General features: G+C 45.0%; 2 protein-coding genes across 8 annotated transcripts in view; one reads left to right on the top strand and one right to left on the bottom strand.

The window, feature by feature from the left end:
* Nucleotides 1-9,177, top strand: part of MEF2A (myocyte enhancer factor 2A) — a 50,690-nt gene extending 41,513 nt beyond the window's left edge. For 3 of the 4 annotated variants that reach the window (XM_014946104.1, XM_014946102.1, XM_014946105.1), the window contains 2 exons: nt 4,462-4,588; nt 5,073-9,177. In XM_014946104.1, coding sequence (XP_014801590.1) covers nt 4,462-4,588; nt 5,073-5,457 — 512 coding nt within the window. In that variant the 3' untranslated portion in view covers nt 5,458-9,177. The remainder of the gene's footprint in view (nt 1-4,461; nt 4,589-5,072) is intronic. The other variant, XM_014946103.1, reaches the window with a different exon arrangement.
* Nucleotides 9,178-9,670: 493 nt separating this feature from the next.
* Nucleotides 9,671-17,467, bottom strand: part of LYSMD4 (LysM, putative peptidoglycan-binding, domain containing 4) — a 22,226-nt gene continuing 14,429 nt past the window's right edge. For 3 of the 4 annotated variants that reach the window (XM_014946107.1, XM_014946108.1, XM_014946109.1), the window contains 2 exons: nt 16,208-16,495; nt 9,671-12,062 (listed from right to left, as the gene is read on the bottom strand). In XM_014946107.1, coding sequence (XP_014801593.1) covers nt 11,511-12,062; nt 16,208-16,480 — 825 coding nt within the window. In that variant the 5' untranslated portion in view covers nt 16,481-16,495 and the 3' untranslated portion in view covers nt 9,671-11,510. Of the gene's footprint in view, nt 12,063-16,207; nt 16,496-17,245; nt 17,462-17,467 lie in introns of those variants that run through there. The other variant, XM_014946110.1, reaches the window with a different exon arrangement.

Below are 17,467 nucleotides of genomic sequence, written 5' to 3'. Positions count from 1 at the left end.
ATGTCTCACATTTAAGCAATAGTTGATACTTCAGAGCACACTGTCCCTTTTGTTCCCCTTGGCTCAGTTCCAACAGCAGGAGGGAATCGGATTCTACAGGGCCTTTCAATTTAGAAGAAAGCCCTGATGTACAAAGCCCAGACAGGGCCTTCTCCTCTTCAGTAGCTTTATGGAGGGTGAGGTGGGGACTCGGGGGAAGGCGTTGTCAGCATTTCACCATTGCCAGTCTCTGTTATCTGAAAGACTTTAAAACTACTTTTATCCAAGATGGGTATGTTCCAAGGGATCTGGTAATAGAAGTGCTAATCGATTTGCCACTTTGGAGAGTAGCTCATGATGAGGTGCCTCCTGCTTTGTCTCCATACCAATAGAGTTAATTTTGACTTTGATCTCAAGGTTCTCTATTTGTTACAGACCCTGTATGTAATCAGTGAAGGAATTTTTTTAATCATTTCCTTGAAAGGCTGCAGCCTTGATGGTGTCGAGTTGATTACTGTTGATCTGTGATGCATAGTTAAGTTCTCAAATGTACCTGCAGAGAAACTACCCTGCAGACAACGTCAATAAATTTTGTAAGTCAGAGTTAAACCAGCTATTGGTTAAAACCAAAAAGGAAAACAGTGGAAATAATTCCTCAGTTGCTGTTCTTTTTAGGGAAAGTCTAACTAAGATGTTCAAATGTAAGTGCTATAATTTGTTAAAACAGGAGTTTCGGAATGGGGGACCACTGTGGTGGCAGTGTTAGTATTTAAGCTTATTTGGTAGGCTTTCAGGTTTAAAAAATAAAATAAATAAGCATTTGCCTCTCTCTTGCAGTGATAGATCTTAGGAACTGAGCTACACTAGAGAGTTTCCTTGTCTGGCTGCTCAGCACTGGCTCTCTGGCTGGGTAGAAGAGCCTGATGGGGTTCTTCTTTCTATCGATCTAGGGAGATTCCCTGGTAGCGTCTCTTCCCTGGACCTAATGTGCTTATTCTTGGGCAAAGGTCAGGACAAATTAAAGAAATGTTCAAGGTTTGTAGAAAATGGCCAAAACCAGAGTAACACAGAGGTTTTGTAATTTTTGTAGAAAATGGCCAAAACCAGAGTAACAGAGGTTTTGTAATTTTTGTTTCCTGCAAGGAGGGACACGTCAGGAGTCTACAGTGTTGGAAGATGGAATAGGTAGAGTAACCATCCATTCACAATCATTTTCCTCCCCAAAAATACGGGGTTTTATACGTTTTCTACACTTTCTTTAGATTTGAAAATCTTCAGTTTTTAGTTAGACTTGTAGCCATCTTCCAGCAAAACAACTCATGTCTTTTTGTATCTTTTAGTATCTATGTGCTCGTTAACTGACATTTATTACCCTTCAGCAAGGTTCTGTTTGCCTCGGAGGCGCTGCCCCAGGCAGTTCTGGGCATGCAGGTTTTGAGAAGGGCTGTTTAGTCATCAGTGACAGTAAATATTTATACTGTGGTAGCACCCAACTAAATTGTTCAACATTTATGCAAATGATCAACTACCCCGAGGAGGGGTGGTTAAAGTCTAAAGAAATGAATGAAGGAAGAGCTGGGGCTGCAGTAACAGCGTAATGAGCAGAGTGACGAATTGTGCTTGGTGACTTGTTTTGGATTATCAGCTTAAATATGACGTTGCTGGACATACAGATCTGGATTTGATACTTGCCACAAAGATTGTTTCTGTATTGCATTTAATGGCTGTTTAAACAAGAAGTTCTGTCCTAGTCCCTGCTCAGAAGACCCACGTTGAGTTTTACCTGTCCCCTAACAAATCCCTCCATTCTCTGGTGCAGTCAGGTGTTGTTTGGGGAGGCAGTTGTTTGTTGTGTGTGTCCCTCCAGAATAACCCACAACCTGATGGCTGAAACATCCCAGGGATGGGAGGGGCTGGAGTCGGGATCTTGGGAAACAGCAAAGACAATTGAAACTGGTGTCCTACGCAATGGACAAGTGCTGTTATCACTGGGATATGATTATAAAAACCAGCCCATTTCCTTTGATAATGCCATAATTTGTGAGAAGCTTTTAGCCTCTAGTGTTTTTGAAACACTTTAAAATTGTTGCTGTTGGATTGAGGCTTTCAGGGGATTTGCAAAAAGAAATTTGATGTTGAAACCAAATTGTCATCTGGGTATTCTCAGGGTAGTCAGCATTTACATAGCAACTTTGGTTTTGCAGTTCAAGGACTAAGATAAAATGTGGATACCTAAATTGTTTTTTCTGGATTGATAGGGTTTTTTTCAGGGCTGGAAGAGAGAGATTCAGCTCTTGGATCCTTAATTAAAATGTTGGATACCAGTGTTGGACAAATATAGTATTTTATAGAATTTGTTTTGCTGGAGAAGTATTCTTTCTGCAGTTTACTGGAGGAATGGCCAGAAACTGAGTTACTTGTTCTAGAACAGTCTAGGCATTTTAAGAAAAATATTAAAAAAACCACAGAGATCAGTTAAATAGTAACTTATACTCGAGCAGAGCATATCTAGCCATAAATTATATTACTGTCTTTAGGCGAGTTACTTTGCAAGGGCAGAAGCTTCAAAGGTGTCTTGTTGTTAGGGTCGCAGCAGGAATGGTTTCCATGATGGAGAAGGCCCTCTCTTGTCTGGGCACCTTTTCCATCCTGCACGAGGCCACTCTGCAGCAGTTGGGGCCCTGCTTTTACTGCCAGATCCGTGGTCATTTAGGGAAACAATAACGCAGCTCATGGTGTGTAGTGGCAGAGGTATCCTTTGGAAAAGTGTCTCCTCAAACCCCTGTCATCAGACACGTTCTGTCTAAATTGCCAGAAGTTAATTGTCCATTATCATAAAAGCTGTAATTGCAAAGAAAAAAAAAAAAATCCATGGAAACTGAATTCCTATAAACACTTTATTCAGGTTTGCTCTTACTGCAGTCCCACTGGCACAGAACAGCACATCCATCTCCAGTGTTCACATCTGCTGCACTTACGGGTTGTCACAGGTCTGGCGGGTTTGAAGGTTGAGTCCATGTCCTGGGCATTGGAGGACTGAATTTTTTATATATTTATTTATTTTAGTTTTTATGTTAGTCTCTTGAGTCCATGTCCTGGGCATTGGAGGACTGTATTTTTTTATATTTTTTTTTAAATTATTATTTTTTTAGTTTTTATGTTAGTCTTGCAAAAGGGCTTTGGATTCATCAGCTTCTGAATCTGTGCAGGAATATGTGTGAGGGTTTTCAGAGTCCAAATAAAGTCAACGGAGAAGAAATCAAACAGAAGGGAAAGGCAGCTTAAGCTCCTGGCTGAGGTCCGCAGGGGCTCGGGGCAGATCCTTGCAGTGAAGCCTTTGCATCTCGGAACAACCCAACACCGACGGCACCGCGCTCTGCTGCCTTCGTAGGCTCTTAGAAAGGGAAACCTAGAAGTTGTCAACAGAAAGCAAGTTGGTGGATGGGAATGAGGATATTGTTTGAGAAAGCTTAGCTCGAGAGAGAAATCATAATGGTGCTGTCATTTTAGGACAATGCTAAAAAATAACCAAACCAAGAACACGCCTCAAAAAAAAAACAAACACACCACCAACAAAAAACCAAAAGCCACACCCCCCACAACCAAAAAACTAAACCCAAACCAAAGTAAAACACAAACCCTGCTTAAGCAGAATTTTTGGTTCATGTGCTGGCAGTGTAGAGTAAGTTTGGCTGCTAGAGTTTTGTCGCATTCTCAAGAGATTAGAAGTATTTTAAGAAAGCTATATTACAAAATAATTAAAAGCAGAGAAGTGTTTGCAGCTTTGTTTTAAAACCTGAAAGAAAAGCAGGAGTGATAATGATAAAGTGAAAATAACTTCCCCTGTGTGAATGAAGTGAGAACTGTCGAAGCATTCAAGCCCAGCCAAAAGTAGCAGCCAGTCTCTGACTGCTGGTTAGTGATATATTGTATTTTCTATTATCCATTTAAGTGGTATTTCTAAATAATTATAGGTTTGCTCTAAATAAAGAGGTTTCGTTTGTTTATTTGGTACAGAGATGACAGTTTAATCAAAGTACTTAATAGTGAAGCTGTTGTGGGGAGGGGGTGAATGATGTGTTCCAGTGGGACTGCACAAACGGGGTGAACAGAGGGGTCACCAAGGCTCCCAGCCACAGTGAGTTTGGTCACACCCCTTGGGCACCCAGACCCTGTGCCTGCGTAAAGATGCATAAATACATTGTACCTGTGGGTTTAGAAGCAGCTCTAGGAGACAGCAACACGTAGGAATTGAAAGCAAAGTGCAAAACAATTGTCATTTGGAGGCCTGTGTGCTGTGAAGCTCCTTGTGATGTCAGGAGGAGCTCCTGGACTTCAGCATCACTTGACTTTGATTGTTTTGGACAGAAAACTTTTATGTGTGTGTCTATCAGATGTATTCTCATGTTTTTATGTATGTGTGTGTATATAGACATAACAAAAAATCGCTAAACTACTTTCCTGTTTGTTTTTCCATCTTAGATTACTCCTTGACCAGTGCAGACCTGTCTGCCTTGCAGGGGTTTAACTCCCCGGGAATGCTGTCCTTAGGGCAGGTCTCTGCCTGGCAGCAGCACCACCTGGGTCCCGCCGCCCTCAGCTCCCTCGTGTAAGTACCTCTGCTGGGCTGTGGTACCTTGCCCCGTTGGGCGCTTCCCTCAATAACCTGCACCAGGGAATAATTAGCACAAAACCATTTTAACATCCTGTCTGCTGGTGAAGGGTGCGTTGCCTTTCAGGTTTGCTCCTTGGCTGGAAAAGCATTCTTGTTCCGTGTGGTTTGTCCCTTCAGTCCCCAGGCTGTGTCCCTGCAGGCCCAGCTGCTTACAGAGGAGTCACCCGCCCGGTGAACTTACATGTTTGGAAATAGGCAATGCTTCTGTTTGGGTTTAACTTCTATAAATGCAGTTCAGACCTTTAATGCTTTTTTTTCAACTTTCTTTCTTCAGTTCAGTAAGTTGCATTTATTTACATACTCATTTTGAGGGTGTTGAACCACAGGACCACGCCATCACAAGACACGGGAATTGTCACTTTCTTTTCCTCCTTCGTGTTTTCTTATTTCTGCCTTTTTGGTTTTTTCTTTTCCCCAGTACTGGCAGCCAGCTATCTCAGGGTTCCAACCTATCCATTAACACCAACCAAAACATCAACATAAAATCTGAACCGATTTCACCTCCCCGGGACCGTGTAACTCCCTCTGGGTTCCCGCAGCAGCAGCAGCCACAACCGCAGCCGCCGCAGCAGCCGCAGCCTCCTCCGCCGCAGCAGCAGCAGCAGCAGCAGCAGTCGCGGCAGGAAATGGGCCGCTCTCCCGTTGACAGTCTCAGCAGCTCCAGCAGCTCCTACGACGGCAGCGACCGGGAAGACCCGAGGAGCGATTTCCATTCGCCCGTGGTGCTGGGAAGGCCACCCAATTCCGAAGACCGGGAGAGCCCCTCGGTAAAACGAATGAGGATGGACACGTGGGTGACATAAGCTTGCGGTGTTGCCTCTTCAGTTTTGTGTTCTCAAAATGAACTGTCCTGACATATCTAAATTTATAAATAAGGACATGAAATAAGTATATTTATATGTATATACATACATGCATATATATATCTTCACATGCATATATATGTGCTAGTGTGTGTAGCATACACAGAATCATCAGGCACTTATGACAAACTTCTTGTATAGCTGCAGATGTCCCATGGTAAAACGTAACAGAACAATCCTGTAGGTATTGATCTAGTCTGGCACTTACCTGGACTTGTTGTTTTAATAATATAACCTGTTTTGCAAAGAAACCTTGTACCCGCATTATAATCCTACCACACTAGATTGCAGAAACCAAGAGGGCTCGCCTGTAGTAACGTCCCTGTGTGTTTTATTCAAGCTGTATGGTTACTTGTAGTTAAGAAATAATGCTTTGTAGCAGCAGAGCAGTAGAAAAGCAGGAAGAAGAAAGCAATACTGTACATAAAATGACCTTTATATTACCCAACCTGGCATGGGTCTCTATTGCAGAGGGTGCATGGAGAAGGGCTGATGCTATAAGAAAAAAAAAAAAAAAAGAAAAAAACCACAAAAACCCTGTTTTGCACGTGCAAAAAAACATAAATAGTGTATTGGGTCAAAGAAGTGATTTTTTTAATGAGTGAAAGAGAGACATAGAGAACTCGCATGAAATATTCAGAAAATATTAGCCTAGAAAATAGAACATTAACAAAATAAAATTAATATATTAAGTTATAATTGGAATATGTTTGACAAATTTGTTTTTACGTTCATACCTTTGAAAAATATAGAAACGGATTTTAGCTCATGTATATTTTATATTAAAGAAAACAATACCCTAATGAATTGAAGACTATATATAAAGTTATATACAGTACTTTTGAACACATTCTGCTATGAATTATTTATATAAGCCAAAGCTGTATGTTGTAGCTTTTTTGTAGAGTATAGTTTTATCTTATTTTGACTTTCTAGTTTTTGCTTTCAAAGATGAAAAGGAAAAACTTGCAGGCGGAACCTTGGGGGAAAAATAAGCCATGAACACTTATATGTAAATTTAAATTTGAGCCAAACTCTTTGTGTATATAGCATCCTAAATATATTATCACCTTTGGTGTAAGTACCTATGTATTGTACGTTCACCAGATTAAAAAGTATATTTTTGTGGATTGACGCCAACTTGAAAAAAGGCGAGGTCCTTATTAAGTAGAGTATTCACTGTTTAATATTTACTATTTTGTTAAATATACTGTACTTTCTTTGGATTTTAATTATTATTAATATTATTATCCAGATTTTTCAGAGGGTGTATAAAGGGGTTGTCCCCCTCACTGGTGGTGAATGTGTGCCGTTAAATTGTAATCTCTGTGCTGTATGGTTAAGCTTCATTATACATTTTATATATATGTATATAAATAGCAAAGTGGCAAAAAAAAAAATCCGGTGTTAAGTTCATCCTGCATAAATATAAAAAATCTGTTACAACACATTTTAAGGCATCATTTTAAAGCTGCCTCTGCTGAGGAGATAAAAAAAAAAAAAACCAGTGGAAAAACTTGACCTAATTTCTCATGATAGGGAAATAACACATATCAGATGAGCACAAAAGGTTTTTTGGGTTGGTAAGTGGTTTGGGATAAAGCCTCCGAAATAAATTTGCTGTTCCTCTTCGCTGCTGCCAGGAACTGGTGAGGAGTCCGGGGGCCGCCGTGAGGAAAGGCCTGGCCAGGAGAAGGTCTGGTTGCACTTGGTGAGTGGTGGCGCAAGGACAGCAGGGGCTGCCTCCTGGTGACTCACAGGGACCTCAGCCCTGTCCCTCGGAGGGGCCAGAGTACCAAAATGTGTCTCAGGAGCCAGAGCCTGGGTTTAGTGGCCAAACAGCAGCCTGGCGCGGTGGAGAGCAGTGGGGGGGGCCCTGTCAGGACCTTCCCAGGTCCTTCTCTCCATCCCGGCTTCCCACAAACTTGGAACCAAATTAACCCGATAGAACTGAACCTCACCTGGGAGTTCTGCTGCTGGGGAAGAAAGCACAGCGCTGTTTTGTTACCCAAACTCCTCTAAAGTTGTCCCTATTTACTAAATCCTTGCTTGAGCTTTAAATTTATATTTTTTTTAGTAATTACAAAAAAGATGACTTGATACTGAAACTAAGAAGTGTGAGAAGCGGAAATCCAGCGGGCCCAGCGCGCTCCTCAGCTGCTGGCTGTAATGTGAGGCTGAAGAGCAGAGTCGGTACCTGCGGCTTCCAAAGCCCAGCTCTTGTTGTCATGGTAACCTTTAAAAACCATAGTGGTTCCAGTTGGTTCCAGCCACTTACCTGGGAAACTCCTCCCCGTTTATTGTAGCTCCCAGTTCGCAGACGCGCGGAGGAAAAGGAGCCTCTTCCTGAGGGCAGCGCCGGTTCCAAAGTGACCGAATTCCCTTACCGCTCACAGAACCTTTTACTGCTCTGGAAAGTTATGTGATTTTTTTCATTATTTCTGCACATCTCTGACCTTTGCTGTCCATCAGAGTGGGAGTTCTGCATTCACATTTACTGTCTATTTTCTTGTGTGCCTTATAAGATGGCTTTGCTGACTGTATCTCAATAGTCTTTATTTCTATGCAGGTTTTTAAACAGTACTATTACTGTTTTCTTAAAGAAAAAAAAAAAGCTACATAAGGGTTAGAGTTTGTATTGAAATTGCACCAATGAATTAAAAGAAAAAATACTAATAATGATCTGTTCTGAAGAGCTGCCCCCGGGCCTGGGCCCGTGTTGCCCCAAACCCTTCCCCAGACTGGGCAGAACAACCCCCTCCCCCCAGGGGGGGGTCTCCTGCCTCGGAGTCAAGGGGAATCCTGGTTTTTAATACCAAGTAACTAACTTTGGAACCTACTTTTTTTAGGAATTGTAAAAATGTTTTATAAAAAAATAAAAAGAAAAAGAAGACATAGCACAGACATTTCAACAGGTTAAAAAAAAAAAATATGCTTTTTTTTAAACTAACTCTTCTGACTGCAGTTGCAAGTGGATCCAATCCTGGTCTGAACCCACTCGAGTCTGAATGATTGGAGATTTTTATCTTCTAACGTGACAAATCACCTCCATCCTCCAGCTCTCACCACCGTATTTAAAAATGCACGTTATCAGGGATTCGTCAGAGAAAAATGCTTTAGCCTTTCCTTTCACTTAGAGGACACTAATGCATCAGAAACTTGCGAATTACTGTGCGCACAAGAAATACATAGTAAATAAGGAACAAAATAACTCCTAACAATTGATCATGGGAAGAAGTTAAATTAGAATGTGAAAGAAAGACTTAACAAATGTAAACATTTAAATCTTAGTAGAAACTTTCTTCACTTTGCTGTGCAAGAGAACACTGCTTTGCTATATTTAAAATGGCTTTTTTAAAAGAGATTTATGTATTTGGTAAATGTTTGTAGTCAACAGTTCACAAAGAAGCTGTTCACGGTTTAATGATGATAAGCCGTTTGGCGGCACAAGCTGGACTTTGTTGCCATCCTTGAGACGAATCTTTTAAGAAAAAAATAAGTTAATCTCAATTTTTTTCCCTGAATGTGTTGTTTTTTCTTCAATATACAATAAATATTCTAGTGAACTTTTTATCAAATGGTTAAGAAAATGCTAGAGGTTGTTGTAAAATATTTGTATCCTGCATTCACTAAAGTAAAGATACTGGCTTTTACTGTGTACTCCGGCCTCTCTCGTCTTTGCTGAGCTCGGGCGGTGGGTGCAGCCTCGCCTCCCTCCCCGGGCACCTGACACATGCTTCCCATTCAGCCTGGAAGCTTTTGTTTTACACCACTTGTTTTAAGCTACTTGTTCCTACATTCAAATTGAGAATGATGCCCTCTGAGAACCTTGTTTCCAAGTGTTTATGGACCATTTCCAGGACACGCTGCCCCAACCCCGCTCTTGCCGCCAGCTGGGTGCTGGCTGTAGGCAGAGCTGCACCAGTGCCACCCTGAAACCAGTAAGAAGGAACCGCTGCTCCCCCTGAGCTGACTGGTCTGTGGCACAAACAGCTTTTGCCTGAGAAAAGCCCCGGTGGAGATGGGGGGGTCCTGAATTCTTCCTGTTGCCTGGGTCCGGTGAGACGCATCCAGGCAGGCGGGTGCCGAAGGGCTGTGACACGGTGCAGTCAGGTTGTGGTGACGACAAAACAAACCCAGGAGCCGCCCAGGGGGGGGTTGGATGGTGCCCCTTGTGCTTTTATTTCATTTTTGCTTTATTTAAAAATGTCATAGCCCGCCCCCACCCTGAAAAAGAGAGAAACATTTCCTTCACAGAAGAAAAAATACAAGTTTGGTTTGGGTCTTTTTTTTCAGTATAAGATACTTTAAAGTCCTCATTTACAAAATTAGGTTTCCTCAGGCTTTCCTGAGCACTTTTTTTTTGACAGTTCCAGGAAAAGCAGGTTTTTTTCGTTACATCACAGGGTGCTGGGCGTGGTGCCCCTGGCGTTGCTGGGGTCCTGGGCTCCCACCTCTGGCTGCTCTCCCTCGGGCCTGGGGCAGCACCGTGTCTCCCTGCAGCACCTGCGGAGCTGAATGAAGGCACCAAAAGCCCAAACCAGCCCCTCACGCCCTCCACGGCCGCGCTGCTCCAGCCTCACCAAGGACGAGGGCTGGGACCCTCCCGCACAGAGCGTGGCTTCCAGCTGCTTCCCTCACACCCTGCCCCATCCCCGGGTGGGCTCCACACTCCTGAGCTGAACAGACCGTAGCATTTGGGTCTAGAGAGTGTCTACCTCTGCCTGCAGTTCCCGAATCGGCTGAATTAAAATTTTTGAGGCACATTCTCCTTTGCAGCAAAATGCCCCAAAGTCTCCTTTCCTGCTCCCCTCTAGCACATAGTGTTTACTGACGCATCCCGAACAGCCCGGACCTCAGGCTTACCCACAGCTTGGGGCACCACCAGCCTCTGAAGCTTCACGGGGCTTTCCTGCTCACTCAGAGGCTGTTTAATGCAGCATCAGGAGGTCACAGAAATTCTTAACGTGCAGCAGCTTCGCAGTCCCCATCCTATAAGGGACTTACATTTCTTTCTGTCACTGTCTAAGGTGAGGCAGGGCTTCTTTCCTGGACTTTGCAATTTAAATGCGGCTTAGCGGTGCTCCCTCACTTGACTCCTGCAACCAAGGAACTCCAATCCATGATGAAATTAGGTATTTGAGATGGATAGGTTTGTTTTTTTTAAAGTAACACTGACTCAACCTTCCTCCAACAAAGAATCCTTTGCAAGGCGCAGTGACACTCCCAGCCTCCTCCAGTACGCGCCGGCCATCTGTGGCCGTGTGGGCTCTGGAGGGGGCCCTTCCCTGGCAAAAGCAGGGGTTCTGCAGTGAGTGACACACACTGCACTTCAGGAGACATCTCTGAAGGGTTTCAGAGAGGAGCAGACAACTGGTTTCACCCTTCCCAGAGCTGGGCTTGAAGCACCCCAACAAACACCTTAGCGCATTTGCTCATAGGGATGAAAAGGTGAGGTGCCGTGGCACAGCTGACAACACACCAGCGGTCACACATCTAGGGTTAGAGACACCACCACTGCCACGCTCTGCAAGAGATAAAATGATAGTTCAGAGAAAAAGAGGAATCCCTGCTTCTACTCTAAGCAAAAAAAGTGTTTCCTTAAAATGCAAACAACCCCCAGTTTGCCATTAATACTGCACTCTTCATCTCAGCAGCAAAGGATTTGCTTCCTAGACAAGGCATTAAGAAATACCTGAAGCAAACACGATGAGTAAATTGCTACAAAATGCTTTCCCTCTCCAGAGTTCACAAATGGTAAGCCAGCTGCCTGACCATCATCTTCCTAAGCAACATCCTTTCTTTTTTTTTTCATTAAAAAAAATCACATCACCTCACTTTCAGTCACGTTCAGGATTACAACATCAGCTACTTAAAAAAATAAAAATAATCTGGATCGTTATCCCCCTGAAAGCACTCGAGTCAGTCACCGGCGTACGGGCCTCCGCCGGGAGGGGAGGCTGCATGTGGCTACATCTCCCTCCCCCCCATCCTTAGGATTTTTTTCCTACAACTGAGCTTTGTGGTAATTTCCCTTCCAATCCATCTGCTGAAATATTTGAGGTTAGTGTTGTGTTGGAGGTATGGGCCACCAGGCCTTGTGTTTTAAAATAGATGATATAAAATACTGGCAGGACAATTCCGATCAGGAGCATAATAAAAACCGCGTTCCACCACTGGATGCCACAGTCTGCACCGTTACTGCTCTCCCGCTTCCCTGGCTCGGGCAGTGGCCTCTCCGGGGTCTCCACGCAGAACTCGGCGTTTAGCTGCACCTCCGCCCGCACCGCGTCCCGAATGCTCTCGTCTATCCCCTTGAAGTAGTCGCTCAGGTGTCGGCCGTCAGCGGAGCTGCTGGCACCCTCCTCCGGCTCCGGTAAGTCCACCAGCGTCAGCCCGCTCCGGGAGGGCGCAGTGGGGAGCGGCCTCAGCTCCCCGCCGGTCTCCGTTAACAGCCCGTGGGGCTTCACCGGGATCTTGATGGACTTCAAGGCGTACAAGTCCTGCTCCCGGATGAAGTTGTTGACGCGTTTGATATCTGCAACCTACAGAATCCAAAGAGGACACGAATATTACTGTTGGACACACCAGCACAGCAGCAGGAAGCAGCTACAAAAGCAGCGCGAAAGCAGCAGCCACAACACGAAAGCGAGCCCCGGCTGCACGTCGCTCGGTGTTCTGCAGAGATTCCCCAGCTGCTCCAGGGATGCTCCAGGTCCTGCAGTCCAGTTAAACCAGTCTATAACCTCCTCTAGTGCTCTTGTACCTTGCATGCTGTATTCCTCTCAATACTGATCCTTCCTTTTGCTTTCTTTACCCTTCTCTCACTTACTTTCTAATTCAAGGCAAGAAGAGTCTTTAGAGCAGATCCTTTTTAAAACAGTCTCTACACCTTCAACAATGCACGAGCGTTTAAGGTGAGAGGACAACAGCAGTAGGAGCAGGCCAAACCCTCCCCCTGCTCGGAAAGTGATTTCAGAGTGAGCAGAGCTCTGTCTTCAGAGCGTATGGCAGCTTTGAAACAAGATCACAGCCTGGCAGGGCAGGCGAGCACCTCTCCCACACAGGCACCAGCAGCCTTTGCTCGTGTTCTGGAGCACCACCCCTCGTCTGCCTGACACCAGCCTTGAGGCTCGTTTCTCCAACAACACCCTCTGTGCATCCGTGGTCACTGCTGGTGGTTCGTTCGTGTGTAGGGCCTCCATCTGTGACCGGTATCCCCTCCCAGCTCAGCGATGCAAACAGCAGTGAGAACAGCAGGAAAGAACAAACCATACACACAGCGCAAGCCACAAGGACAGCTGGTGTCAAAGACCAAAGGTGAGGCAGCATTTCTGTATTTTGTGTTAAACTCAGCGATGCAAACAGCAGTGAGAACAGCAAGAAAGAACAAACCATACACACAGCGCAAGTCACAAGGACAGCTGGTGTCAAAGACAAGACCAAAGGGGAGGCAGCATTTTTGTATTTTGTGTTAAAGAGAAGAAAGCTTAATAGACTGTGCACTGGCATCAAGTAAGTACATGCACTTCTCAGCTGTCCTAAATCCTCTGCCAAAGAAAATGAACAGGACCATCAACGTGTGCGAGGTGCTCTCCAAAGCACCCAAGGAGACATGAAAGAACCTCAAGGGAAAGGCTGGAGGACACGAAACAAAGAAAAACAGCAGGACCCCAAACCAAAGAGAAAGACCACACCAAAAGATTAACCACCTCTGATACAGAAGAGACACAGTATGAGGACTGGGCTTTCAGAGGAGGTTCTTTGAGGTATCTTGTAAATGAGTGTATGAACTGCACTCACAAGCTTGGGGCTACCAGTGAACCTGGGGAACTAAGAACTAGAAAGCACTTTACTTCCCAAGCAAACATTTCAGTGCCATCAGCGCCAACATCATTGACAGTTCAGAGCAAAGATCTCCTTGCAAAAGCTAACACAGCAGTACACCAGAAGGGAGCTGAACACCTCCTGTGCCATTCCAACCTACTTGCAGGCTGTACTGCTGCCAGCTGGCTGCCAGGAGCGGGCAGGCGCCACCCCAGCAGCAGAGGAGGTGCCCAGGAGAAGGACATCCTCCTTCCCTGCGGGCAATTCCCATGGGAACTCCCAGCAGCTCTGCCCCAAGCCCTGCCTCTCTCCCCACATCCCCCCTCCAGCCCCCACGGGCTGTCAGGGAACCCAAAAGGTACCAGGTCTGCTCCATCACAGCCAGAGAGCAAGACGCCGCTGACGGGCAGAGACGAGCTGAATGCCTGAATCTCACACTTACCCTGCAAAGCCTGAGAAATCAGAAAATGGGACGTTTAATCTAGACCCTAACCTGGTGCCCCCGAGGCAAAGGGAATCCTCAGCTGCTGGTTCAGCCTCCTCACAGCTTGCCCCAGCCCAACATCAGGACTTAAGCCCTGCAAAATTATTTAGTTATGAAATAACAATCTCACCCAAAGCCTTCCAACTGAGGTGGTGCTTCAAGTTTTGGGTTTGTTCCAATGAAAGCAAATTATTGGGACAGTAAATATCCCCTGCAGTCTCTGCAATCAAACACTGTGATGTTGTGCTAAGGCTCTAGACACAGAAAGTGGAGCAGCGCTCACAGAAACAGCAAACAAAGCTGATGGGAAGAATGCAAGAGCACTCGGCTGCACAAACCATTTAGGCTTATTTTCTGTACTCATTTTTTTTGGCTGCAGTGAGCTCCTCTTGTCCCAGCTAAGAACGATGCCAAAAGCAGGCCAGGACTATAAATGGTCAAGAGTAAAAATGAGAATTTTAAAGCGCTTTGCATCTCTGCCAAGTTATCTGTGGCACACACAAAGCTAGTTGTTGCCCTGTTTTAATACTCCCACCCCAAGTAGGCCCTGACAATTCTGAAACCAATGACAAGTTCTCACTGATTTCAAGGAGAAGCTCAACCTCCAGGTTTTCAAACGCAGTCGCATGTATTTGTGGCTAAAAATCTTCCTCACTGATGTCCTGGTAGCCTTTCAGGAGCTGCTTAATTGTGCAAGTAAAACAAAATACACCAAAATTGATCGGCGCCAGTCTGTAAACAGACAAATACACAGATCTCCAATAACAAGGATTTCTGGACCTCTTCAATTTAACTGGAACAGTCAGAGGTGCCCTTTCTGGAAGGGAGGGAGGCAGCAGGACAGTTTTTATCCTGTGGGAGGAGAAGACTGACTACCTGGTCCCTCCCATCTGCTTGCCTTCCCCAATGGGCAAGCCCAGTGCCCTTCATCAGGGCAGGCAGAGTAGATCTACCTGCACTCTCTGGGGCTGACGGGCTCCAGGCACAGGGCAGCAGAGGAGGCAGATGAACAGTCATGGCAGGGGCAGGACCAAGGCCTCCCCAGTTACAGCACAGGGGGCACAGCAGGATTTTTCGTGCCATAAACCAAAAGAGTTGCTCAAAATCTTCCTCCTCTGAGTTCACCGAACTGCTGTGATTTGACATAAGTGGCAATAATGATGCAATTGCTCCTGCTTAGAGCTGAGCATATAGTCGTGACTACAAAGTCAACTGATGTAGCTCTGAGTTTTCACGTTCTACCGGTGCCAATCAAGGCCTATTCAAGTCCTACCAGACTCACTTCTTCACACGCATCAGGCTCGTCAGCAGAACCTTGAAGGGTTTCTTTTTTGTTTCTGTTTTTGTTTCTAAGGGAATGGGAGGGGAGGAATTGTTGCAATTCCTCTAAGCCCTCTTGCTTCAGCTGCACCACACAGCTGCGTGGTTGAGCAAGACAGACTGCAATGGTATTGCAGCAGTTGAGCCAGTACCGTATCATTATCCCCATCCAGGTCACTGTCCAATGGTTTGCATCATGGAACTTTTTAATCACACTCTGGCTTGCAGATAAAGCAGGCCCTAAAAATACAGCTTTTACTGCTAAACAACAGGGTACTTCTAACATTCAGATCAGGTAATTTAACTATTCAACAGTTTTTCCATAAATTTTCTGCTTTGGGACAAAGAAAACATATTTTGTAGTATGTTCCAACTCCAGAGAAAACTCCAACTCCACCGTGCACACTCGCTCCCTGATGCCATTATCATCATCACCTGTGGATGGCTGAACCACACACACCTGGGTACGACAGCAATCAAAGCCCACGTACACCTGGACTCTGTGACCTGAATTTTAGCATTTCTCCTTCTCTAAGTCCACCTCCCTTAGACTTAGACCCTCCTTGCAATATGTAAGAGCATACCTTTAAAAAAATAAATGCACACCACCCCCCCACAAACCAGACCTCATCAGAGCGGCCCTTCTTTGCACTGTTCAGTTTGCTTCAAAAACTGTGTGATCCTTGAGAGCAGGGCCCTCACTCTCTTCTCTGTACTCCAGCTTCCAACTCTTTGCTGTCACTTAAATAATCAAGTACAAAGCATGACTGCTAAACTGCACTTAGTCACTCAAATTAAACAGGGAAGCAGGTCGTGCAGGGTGTGGGGCTGACAGTATCTTCCTGGGCTGTGAGCTGAAGAACTCGTTGTTGTTGTTGTGGGTTTTTTTGCCTGTCTCCAGCTCAGTTTTACCCAGATATTGGCCATGGATGAAATACACAGGAACAACGCTTTTCTAGTGTCAAAACTATTAGACAACAGCACACCCTCCTGTAATTCTGGAAACTAAGCTAAACGTAAAACATCTCTAAAGTAATTAAAAACAGAGATAGCTCTTACTTTACAGCCGTACTGCAGGGCTAGCTTGTTAAGATTATCATCCTCTGTAATCTCTCGTTCCAGAAGTACCACATCTCCGACTCTGTCCCGAGAAGTGCTGCATCGCTGCTGCTCTTTGCCCCTCGGCCGCAGTTCCATGACATTGAGTTCCTCCTCTGATGACTCCTCTGAGTCAGATTGGCCATCGGGAAACACGTACACCTGCCTGCCTGGATAGCTGTGGATGGTGACAGGAGCCTGGAAGGATCTCGTCCGGCTCTCATTCAGCCTCATCTTCTACACCGGCACCTGGAACAAAACCGAGACATTCTGAATTTCCTTAATACCAGTGTTTATTTCTTAGATCTAAGATTTGGGAGAATGGACAAAAAGCGCAGTAGTTGCACGCGTGCACGCACAAACACAAAGCTTTCCTTCCACCCAGATCTTCCGAGGGGCAAACTCTAACAGCAATGACAGAACTAATAGAAACCTTATGAGCACAAGCTTCAACAATGGGCAGATTACTTTCAAACCTTTTTTTTTTTGTCTACCTGTGAACAAACCACTATATAACACTACTTTGTTACGTATCTTAAACACTACTTTTTATAACATAATAAAAAAAGCATAAAGGAGTCCCTCGAGCCAAATGTCTTTCAGCGTGGTAAAAAAAAATAATCCATGAACTACGTCAGTTCTCCTACCAATACACATTAAAAACTGACCAAAATTATCCTTTATGTCACCTTTCCAGAAGTCCTTAGTTCTCTACACTTGTAAGAAGCCACATTTTAATTTCATGGAAGTGCACTTTTTTTTTTTAAAAATATGGACAGCTCAAGCCACACTTAACTTCAACCTGAATGACAAGGTTTTGTCATTGTGTTGTATAAAGGCAAGAACCTGCCTGAGCACTTTGTTTTAATTATTCCTAGGCCAACAGCAGCAAGTTGTCAGGGACAGGCATGGCTAAGAAACCCCCCTGTTCTCACACAACCTCACTGATCTTAATATTCTCTATGTACCCATAAGGGATTCTTACAGTGACACCACTACCATTTCATGGGGTTTTATCAGCATTCAGCGTGGCACCCATGGGCTGCTGGCAGGGGCATATCTGTACTAGAAGAGCTCAAGATTGAAGACCAGGGTCTCCCTGGACGCTCCTGTGGGACACCTCTGCCCTTTGGGAAGCTGCAAGCCAAGGGTGCAAGGGGTGCTCTCCTGACGCTCTTCCCTCATCGCTCCTCCCCAGGGAAGGCCAAAACTCTTCTCCAG

This window comes from Calidris pugnax, unplaced genomic scaffold (assembly GCF_001431845.1).
Source record: "Calidris pugnax isolate Ruff unplaced genomic scaffold, ASM143184v1 scaffold134, whole genome shotgun sequence".
Lineage (NCBI taxonomy): Eukaryota > Metazoa > Chordata > Aves > Charadriiformes > Scolopacidae > Calidris > Calidris pugnax.
Note: the sequence above shows the minus strand (reverse complement) of the source record. Positions and strands in the feature narration are given on the sequence as shown.